General features: G+C 36.9%; 1 protein-coding gene across 1 annotated transcript; it reads left to right on the forward strand.

Annotated features, from left to right (window-relative positions):
• Positions 1-496: 496 nt before the first annotated feature.
• On the forward strand, positions 497-9,409 carry LOC131037333 (uncharacterized). Its single transcript, XM_057969449.2, has 7 exons — positions 497-828; positions 944-1,108; positions 3,521-5,843; positions 8,214-8,264; positions 8,412-8,510; positions 8,624-8,779; positions 9,043-9,409. Exons 3-7 carry the CDS (start codon positions 3,663-3,665, stop codon positions 9,169-9,171), a joined length of 2,616 nt encoding a protein of 871 aa, XP_057825432.1. The 5' UTR covers positions 497-828; positions 944-1,108; positions 3,521-3,662; the 3' UTR covers positions 9,172-9,409.
• Positions 9,410-9,758: the final 349 nt, after the last annotated feature.

Genomic DNA, 9,758 nt, shown 5'->3' on the forward strand with positions numbered 1-9,758 from the left:
TGTTTAATGTTTCTATTGGAGATGAAGTCCACCATTTGCTATCTAGCCCCTCCTATGCACCAATGCATCCATGCCCAACTTGCGTCATATTGGATGCCTTAGTGCATCGTAAGGCCTCAATAGCCATTTCCCACCATTTGTGATCTCACCGATTCATGACTCCAAATAAAATACATTGACCCGGATTCATAACTCCAAATAAAATACATTGACCCCGATTCATAACAAAAAAACGAAAAAAAAAATATTAGATCTACTACACTATATTTATAAAAAATATGGATAAAAATAGAAAAACACCCCCACACCCACAATCCCAAAACCCTAGAAAATAAGCAAAGCAAAGGCGGCTCGTCCACATGTTGAACGAGAGTGCCGTCCAAGCGGAGTCCCAAAGAATTGACCTGGAAAAAGCAAACATACCCTACGCTTACGCCAAACCAAACAAAGCATTACAAACCCTTATAAACCATTCCCGTCGAAATGAAATCAACGGCCACCGGGGCGCGTCGGCGGCCGGCAAACGCGGAGAGACACGTGTAAGGTGCACGGTGTTGATCAGTACAACACGGGAACGGGCCACCATTTACGGCGTCCTAATCTCTATCTCTCCCTCTGTTCCGTTGCAGCGTGTTGTAAACCTTCTGTTGCAAATTACGCCTATGGCGAAGGAATCCACCAAGCCAGGCATGATAAAAACAAACGGATCTTCAGCGCACCAAACAATAATAATCTCCTTCTCCTGCCGGTACTGGTTTTAATGGATGGAGGCAAGCGATTTATAGATTACTAAAATGTTCTCTGCCGACGCCACCGCTTAATTTTACGGTCCGTTTGCGGAATCTTTAGGATTCATCGTCGCTGTATTTTAAGTTGTTGAGTTTTTTGCTTTCTTTTTTAATCGGCTAATTTGTTTTATTTGTGCCTTGTTCTCATCTTTCAGATGTTCTTAAATCAAGTGCACGGATTTTAGGGCTTTGATCGGTGAATACTGTGACAGCTTCTTTTTCAGGGGATTAGTTTTGTTCTTTGTTGAATCTGAACGGATGCGTGTTGTTGCTGGTGAAGGCCAATCAATCAATTGCCTGCTGTATCAGGGATTCTAATGGTAATTTCGCTGTCTTCAATTCTTGCTGTGTGTTTTGTCTTGGGGGTTCGGCTTGAGATTGATTGCCTTCCGGTGAAATCAGAGAATAAGATATGTTTGAACATGGTGAGAAAACACGAGTATTAGTCAGAAGTACATTATTTTCTGAAGGCTATCTTTTCACAAATTAAAGTTCGGATTCGCCACTCAGCAAATTTGTGTAAAAACTATTTTCTTTTTATGATGAATATTTGTTGACTTTTAAGTAGATTTTCTTGTAAAATGAAATATGTAGTATTTTTTAAGTAGATTTCCCTGTAAAATGAATGCAGATTATCCTGTAAAATGAATATGCAGTAAACTGTATTACAATTCCGTTTCATTATTCCCGATGCTTTGAATGAAAATTCCCTTTCTTATTTTTTTCCTAAATTCTAATTATTATGTCTCTGGTTTAGATGTATGCCATTTGTAATCAGCTCAAGAAAGGCAGATATGCCAATATCTGTGTTATCCAGCTGTTTCTATCAAAAAAACAAATCCGAGATGCCAAAGTATACATGCAACTAATTGTAAATTCATTCCACCAAAATCCGCCTGCAAATGCATGTATTTTACTTATTGTTTAAATTAAAAGGATTTGTCTACCGTTGCGAAAAATCTCTATTACTTAAAATCTTCCTTGTTGGTAGGAATTATTTATATACATAGAAAAATAATTTGCCTACCATTGCAAAGAATTTCCATTAGGTAAAGTTTCCCTTGTTGGTAGGAATTATGTATAGGTCCAAAAAGGATTTGCTGGATTACAGAGAAAAACCAAGCGATGTAAACTGTAAAGCTTTTGGTTGAATTATATTTATTTAGTGTGGAATATACTGGAGCATACTTTAGATTGCAACAATGAACATAATTTTGGCATGCTGTTTGTTGCAATTATTTGAAGGCTTGACATTTTAATGATTTACAGGATTGCAGCTAACCTGATAGCTTAATCGTTTATAAGTTCTTTTGTTTTGTGTATTCAGGTTAGTGATTGACATTAGTAGTCAATTATGTTATAACCTATTGCATAGAGTTGTGAATTCCAGGGCCGTACTAGTTTTGAATTTTTATGCTTACAAGGATGACCTCAAAATAGCAAAACACAAAGCAAGTGCGGAGATCAGAGGAGTGAGATTATTTTGTGTTGATTAGAACAATCGTCTTATATATTTATGCTTTGGTGGTTACCAGTAAGGCTTTATTTTGTTAAGGCTACTGTCTTCTTTGTTTTTCATGTTAGGTGAAATCCACTTTCTGATTTTCAAATTTACAAAAAACTTGAGTCCAGCATGCTTCTGAACACTGTAAATTATAAAATCTGTACTGTGCAGTTAGCACACACGATACAAGATATCGATATTGTGTATATTTTAGAATTAAAACAGGATTTTGTCAAATTAGTGTTGTCAAGTCATTGGTAGTTTTCTAAATGTCTTATAAAACTTTAAGGATGGAGTGGTAAATTTTACAGATTCAGAAGTGTTTTTGTCAAATGACAAAAGTACCGTGGTCTTCGTAATTGCAGGTCTTTCACTCTTTTTCAACATATGTTTTTAAATGTTTAAATCATGGTTTTTCATATTCTGTATAAAAGAGAGCCATTGAACAAACTGTTCATGTGAGGTTGCCTTCATTGTTGATTTTGTGCTAGTTGGTGCTATTTAATCTTTAGGTAGAATGAAAAAGGTGCCTGGTGACACTTATTAGTATTCTATAAAGATGTTTCTTTTGTTATCTGCAATATAAATTTCAAATGTTGACTGTTTTGAGCAACTTTTGCTTGGGATTGAGGGACACTGATTGCTTAGAGGGAAGCTTTATGTGAGAGACTAGACATTCTTAATGATATGGTTAGAAGCTTTGTGGAGCTTAATTACCACCTTGTTGGATTTAAGCTATATCTCATTTGCTTTTCCATTTTCTTGTTAAAAACTCATTCATTTTTCAAGCTGTATGTAACTTATGACCAATAACTTTAAGTTGTTATTTTATTTATTTGGACAAGATAGGGCAAATATAATATAATACTCTGGGTAAGCATGCCAACATTTTTGGTAAGTATTTGTTTGCAGAAAAGTATTTGCAGCCTTATGGATCAAATTGAAAATATCAGTTTGAATTGTGAACACCTACAAATTCTACGCTGAATTGCTGTCTTCCTTTTGTACATTGTGTTTTTAATACAATCTTTAGATTTTTATGATAAAAAATGAATAATCTTGCATATTTTAGTTCTTGTGAAGGATTCTTTATTCATCTAGTGCAATACTATAGCTTTTGAACATTGTTCTGTTATGGGATCTATGGAGTTATATAATCTTTATGTATCTATGTGAGTGTTACATGCACTGATTGTTTTCTCTTGCATTCTATGAGTTTGTGTTACAGGAGAAACGTTTATTCTTATTCTGAGGGAAGCACCACAGATTAATCCTAATCTGAGGGACTTTGGCTGAGAAACAAGCATATACATTGGCTTGGAATTAATTTTTTTTTAATTCTGTCCTAGATTACTACATTGGGCACCATCATGGATGATCCTCCTAGCAGAAGAAGTGTAACACCAGTTGCAGTTGGTAGGCATGGTTCTCATTTGACTTCTGGAGAGCTGAATCAGGAAGCAAGAACTGCTCGTTATTCTACTAGATTTGGAGGTAGTATCAGGGTACCTGCTATCAAATCCAATGGCATTGAAGATAAGGAACAGGGACAGTCTTCCAAAACTGATGCACGGCCTTCAAGCAGTAAACCATTATCCCAGAAGTCAGATCTACCAGTTCCTAAACTGGGTTCCTCTAGTACAGCTAAACTAAGGAAGGCATACAAGGTTTCTTCAAATTCTAGTGGTTCAGGGCAGTCAAATTCAATAGGCAATATGCCTATTGGGTTAGGTCAGCTAAGGCATGTCGGGCAAATATTCCAGATGGGAGGAGCAGGCAACAGCAGTAGGCTTGGTCTAGCAGAGATATCCAATTTGACATCCTCTGAAGGGTCAAATTCTGAGTTTGAATTTCGTCAGGATTCACAGGCCTTTCCTACAATTAGAAGTCCTTTTGATAGAAGTTCAAATATTGAAAGGAAAGAACCAAGGGTTATTTCTAGCAGGTGCCTAAACAGACTGGGAAGTTGGAACGAATCAGAGTCACGAAATGTAAATAGAAGGTTGTCAGATTTAATTTATGAAGATGATCAGCAAGTGTGGATTGGTAAAGTGGAAAATGGGTCTACAGAGTTAGGAGTAGGTCCTACAAGTTCTTTAGCATCAAGCTTTGTAAATGATGCACCCTGTCCATCAATTATTTCTGAAACTGATCATGAAAATACTTCAGATGATTCCTTTGCAACAGTATCATCAATGGCTGGAGATTTGTTTGATGTTGATGCTGGTAGTAGCAGTGATTCTTTATTACATTATAGCCCACTTACAAATGAAAGATCTCAAGAGCAGGGGAATTTGAGAAGGGGAGTAGTGGGCCAGGTAAATAGCACTCCTGTAAGTCTTGATGAGGAAATAAATATTTCTAGGCCTTCTGTGTCTAAGCGGAAGACTTCTTTTCTAAGAACTGCAAGCCAAGTTGCAGGCAAAAGTTCCTCCCAAGAAAGTTCTACCACAGTTTGTGGATCTGGATCAAAAGAGAAATATGTTGGGATGCCCTCTGTGGGGGGTAGTAGGCGTAATTTTGGTAAATTTGGCTGCACATCAGCATCTGATGCCATCCCTTCAAATGGTTCTTCATCCAATTCCCGTTTCTCAGAGCATTCCGGCAACAGGAGGACTGATTCAGGTAGAAGAGTCACTGATGGCCGTGATTCAGTAAGGAGTCAACATAAGGGGAAGGTGCCGGTGGTGGGCAATACAGTCAGTCCAGTTTCGCAGAGAACCATTCGTAATGGACTAGGAGTTGGCCCACATCATCAGGCAAGTTCAACACCTCGAACCTCTAGGAGAACAGTTCGTGCCCCACAACCTGATGCATGGGGTTCTCATGAAATTATTGGAGGGGACACTGTTATGGAGTCAAGGCTTTCAAGTGAAAGTGGTACTAGTAGTATGCGTGCATTAGAATCAAATGCAATGCTTGGTAATAGACATAGGGCTCGTAGCCCTTCTTCAACAGGTGGACGAAGTGCCTTGGGTGCTTTGCAAAGGAGGCATGATGTCTCAAATGGTTTGGCCTGCACTTTGGGGGAGAGGGTAGCAAACAGACTTAATGTTACAACTAGGCGGGGCACATCAAACAGTGTAGCAGGTGTGCATTTGTCGGGACCAGGAGGATCTTCAAGTAGGCCCAACAGTATCTGTACAGATTCAGGCAGTAGTTCTTACAGCCTTTTGAGAGAGGATGAGGCTGGCAGTAATTTGTCTATTATATCTGGTCCTGCACCTTCAAGAGCACCTCCACTGCCACCAGTGGCACAGACTATTCGACAACAGACAATTTCATGCCCCTCTACAGGTTTACCATTCTCAGGGCCCACTCCTCTTCGTGTAGCCCCATTATTGCATTCATCTGGTTCATCATCTTTAGCATCTTCAAGTTCTCCAAGCTTCTGTGATGGCACAGCTTTTGTAAGATCAGCATCAGGCAGTGATGCTCTTCTTGAAAGGTCCATGGTTTCCCATCCTGAAATTAATGGACGCAGGGCTTTCAGAGCTCTGTCCATTGAAAGTGACAGGCGTACTCAGCATACTATGGAAGGATTAGCAGAGGTAACCTTTTCTGCTTTTTATTTTACCTGGACATGTCTTTATGCTTGATTGTTTGAACTCATTTACTATGTCCAAAACGTCAATTTATTAATTGCCTTTAGGAGTTCCAGATTAAGAGACAGAGTCCTTTTTGTGGAGACAGTTGAAAAGAACCTTTCCTAGCTATCATTAGGAATCAGGATATTCAGAAAATTTCTGGGTTGTTTTGAGTTTTGCAATTTTATTGACTAAATAGGTTCTTTAATTTTCTTGGCAACAACCTGCTATCAGAGTTGGAAAAATTTGCACCTGATATCTACAGTTTTAAAATCTGAATATCTGCCGATAAAACCATTGGAGTCTGAACTAAACAAGATTGTTTGTGAATATGGCCATAATCTGGGGATGTGAACACTGAAATTTGTTTTTGTTGAACCTAATCTGAAGTTATATGAGAACATTTATAATGTATTTGAACACCATGAGTTTAATTGAACTGCTCAATGAAACTTGACCATCATCAAAACTAAGAATTTAAAACCATACATAAAATGGCATCACAACCATTCCTCCTTTAAATCTGAGTATCTGATGACATTAGAATTGAAATATAAGCTAAACAAAACTACTTTTGAAAAAAATCCAGAACTTGGGATGTGAAGGCTAGAAAGAAAAGTGTAATTTGTTTTTCTTCTTTTGTGCCAAATCTGGAGTTATATTTTAAAACAGATAAAGTCTGTTTGAATAAGGTCAAACAACATGAGAATAGTTTGAACCACAATATGAAACTTAGTTCTTAACAAAACCAGGAATTTGAAACAGCTTGTAAGGTGACAGAAAACATTCTTGAGAATGTGGGAGCACTGATTAAGTTGAATAACATCAAAGGTGCTATGACTAATTTACAAATTAAGTATGTGCTGTACTTGGGCAAGAACTAGTCTTCCATTGACTATCAACATTCAATCATATGCGCCTACTTTGATGCCCGGAGCTTTGTTATGGTCTCTCTTTCTGTTCCTTATTTTGGCATATGTGATAATCTTGTCCTCATGAACCAATAGGAATGTACAACAAACAGGGAAAGCAACTTAGATTACTCAAGTCAGATTGCAATTTTTTTCTTAGACATCCTAACCTTCCTTCCAGTTGTCTTATACAAACATTGGACTCTGAACTAAAGTGGTCCGATTTTTGCTACTATGGTTTCAACTGTAGTGAGAGACTGACAGTAATATGATTATATTGATTATATTGTGTGCTTGAAAGCTTACTGGGAGAATAAGGTCAATCTTTTCCTCAAAACAATTTAAGTGAAGAAGAAAGGATAACCTGATTTGTGGCCTGCCATTAAGAACCCATTTCCTGCTTGATAATACCATCAGACGTGTTGAATGGAATATTTGATTCCTTTGTAACATTTCTATGACCTGAGGAATATCCACTACTAGTCTTTTATGTTATTTGAAGCTTTTGGATAAAAAGGTGTGTTCCCTTTTTAACATTGGTTTATTAAAAAAGTATGTTTCAGATCACACTCCATGATCCATCATCAGGGCTAGAGGCAAATGAATGTGAAGATTTACAGATTTTGGTCACCCTTTAGTGGTCAAGATGCCAAGAAGATAAATATCTGGGGAGATGTTGGGGAAGTTGAAATGGGTCAAAGGGGTGATAGAGGCTACCAGAATAAGATGTGAAGATTAAAATAAAGATAAAATTAAAGAAATAGAATAAGGTGAGAACTATCAGCTTATAGGGACGAGGTTAAGAGGAGGGGGGAGAGAGTAAAATATTAAGGGAAGCCAAATGGGAAAGAAAAGAGGAAATGAAAGGAGGAAGAAGGGTGAAAAGCAAGGTGAAGAAGGGAATTGAGAGATAAAATAGATAGTAAAGTGAGAGTTGTGACTAAAGAAGGCTAAGGTGGGAAAGCAAACTAGGTTAAGGGGGTTTAAACCCGGAAATGACAGATCGAAAAGGTGGGGGGAGAGCAAGAATGGACTTCACCATTAACAAACTCTTCTAGGTTGACTTTTCAAGGAGGGACTTCCCTGCAATATAAATCTAAAAAAATAAAGGTAATTTTAAATTGCGTGAGAGTTTTTGCTTGCCGTTTCAAGTTTAGAATGTGCAGGTTGAACAAAGAGGGGATTGGTTGAAACTAAATTGTCTTATCATAGTTGCCATTATTTTTAGAGCCAGGACTTCTGAAAAACTGAGACTGAAGTCCGTACATCACTTTGGATTTGACTTTTTGCGCTTGTTTTGCTGCTTTGTGATAATGGTAAAATTGCAGAGAAAATTATTTGGAAATGATTACTTGACAATTTCTATTATGCCCATGATTTTGCATTCATTTCTGAGCTTTGAATATTGTCAATATTTTCTTAGGTACTGTTAGCATTGGAACGGATTGAACAAGATGAAGATTTAACATACGAGGTAAAGTTGGATGTTTTCAAATTCAAATGCTTATAAGTGCATCTGGGCCTTTCTGTATGTAATGTTCTAATTTGTTATTGCTTGTTGAAAAATCTCTGTTAATTATCGGTTTTAAAACTAATAAAAACAAATTTTTACTCATGGCAGCAAGTATTGATGCTGGAGGCAAATTTGTTATTTGGTGGGATAAATCTGCATGATCAACACAGTGACATGCGGCTTGATATTGATAACATGTCATATGAGGTTTGTTTGGGGAATATATTTGAAGATTGAATTATTAGCAAAAATGTTGTACACCGTCTTTTTAATTGCCCAAATTCTAAGTAACAACTTTATCATACTCTTGAATCATTCAGGAGCTTTTAGCACTGGAGGACCGAATTGGCAGTGTTAGTACAGGACTTACCGAGGAAACTATTTCAAGATGTATGAAGAGAGTTATATTTTCTTCAGATGCAGCAGTTGCTGACCTGAATACCGTGGAAAGTGAAGTGAAATGCAGTGTTTGTCAGGTATATTAGAGCAAATAATTTGCACTTTTGAAATCCTAAAATTACTATGAACTGGATTTTGAGGTGGTTGCTTAAGCTTAAGAGGGTTATGGATTTTTTGCATATGCTTTTCATATTTTAATGCTCTCTGTAAAAAGTTTAATGTCAACATACACATATATTCTAATGCTATTTAAACTTATCTCCTATTTCCTATCAAGAGTGGATTCTCAACTCCTTTTAAGAGGGTCAAAATATAACGGTTGATACCTCTATTCATACAGGAAGAGTATGAAGAAGGAGACGAGCTGGGTCGGCTAAGTTGTGATCATAGTTATCATTCTCCCTGTATCAAGCAATGGCTACTTCAGAAGAATCTATGCCCAATTTGCAAAGCCCCAGCCTCCTCATAAACGGAACAAACCGTTAATACTGTTGGCTTGTGACAGAGGAGTAAATTGTTGATATTAGTAAGTGACAAGTCCAATAAAAATGCAATTTCAGTCAATTTCTCCCACTAATTGGGTAGAGACGATTCAGAAATTTGTTGTCCATGTAGTTTACCCATATCTGGGTTTGTAAAAAATCATTGAATCGCTTTACATTGATTTCTATGAAAAATTAAAATAAAGTATTGGATGTTTGTTTTTTCTTCTTTGGCGAAATGCAAGGGTGCATATAATGTGATCAATTTTTCAAACTGTGGATATGTACAAAAATGCGAAGAGGTTTGAAGTTCTACTTTTCGTCGTTTATGAGTATTTGTTTCTAAGCAAGGGAATCTAGAATATATAAATTTTAGCTTTGTGCATTGGGAAGTAATCATTGAACTCAAGGAGTATAAGTACTTTGATTTTTTAATCCAATCTACTCAGTTTCAATAATATACAGATATGACATCTCTACCTTACAACACTCTTTCTATCTATAAAAAGAGGCGTAATGTGATTCATTTTGCCATTATTTGTTTTTATCTTATTAATAAATGATAATATTGTTA

The sequence above is a fragment of the Cryptomeria japonica genome, chromosome 3 (assembly GCF_030272615.1).
Source record: "Cryptomeria japonica chromosome 3, Sugi_1.0, whole genome shotgun sequence".
NCBI classification, from domain to species: Eukaryota; Viridiplantae; Streptophyta; class Pinopsida; order Cupressales; family Cupressaceae; genus Cryptomeria; species Cryptomeria japonica.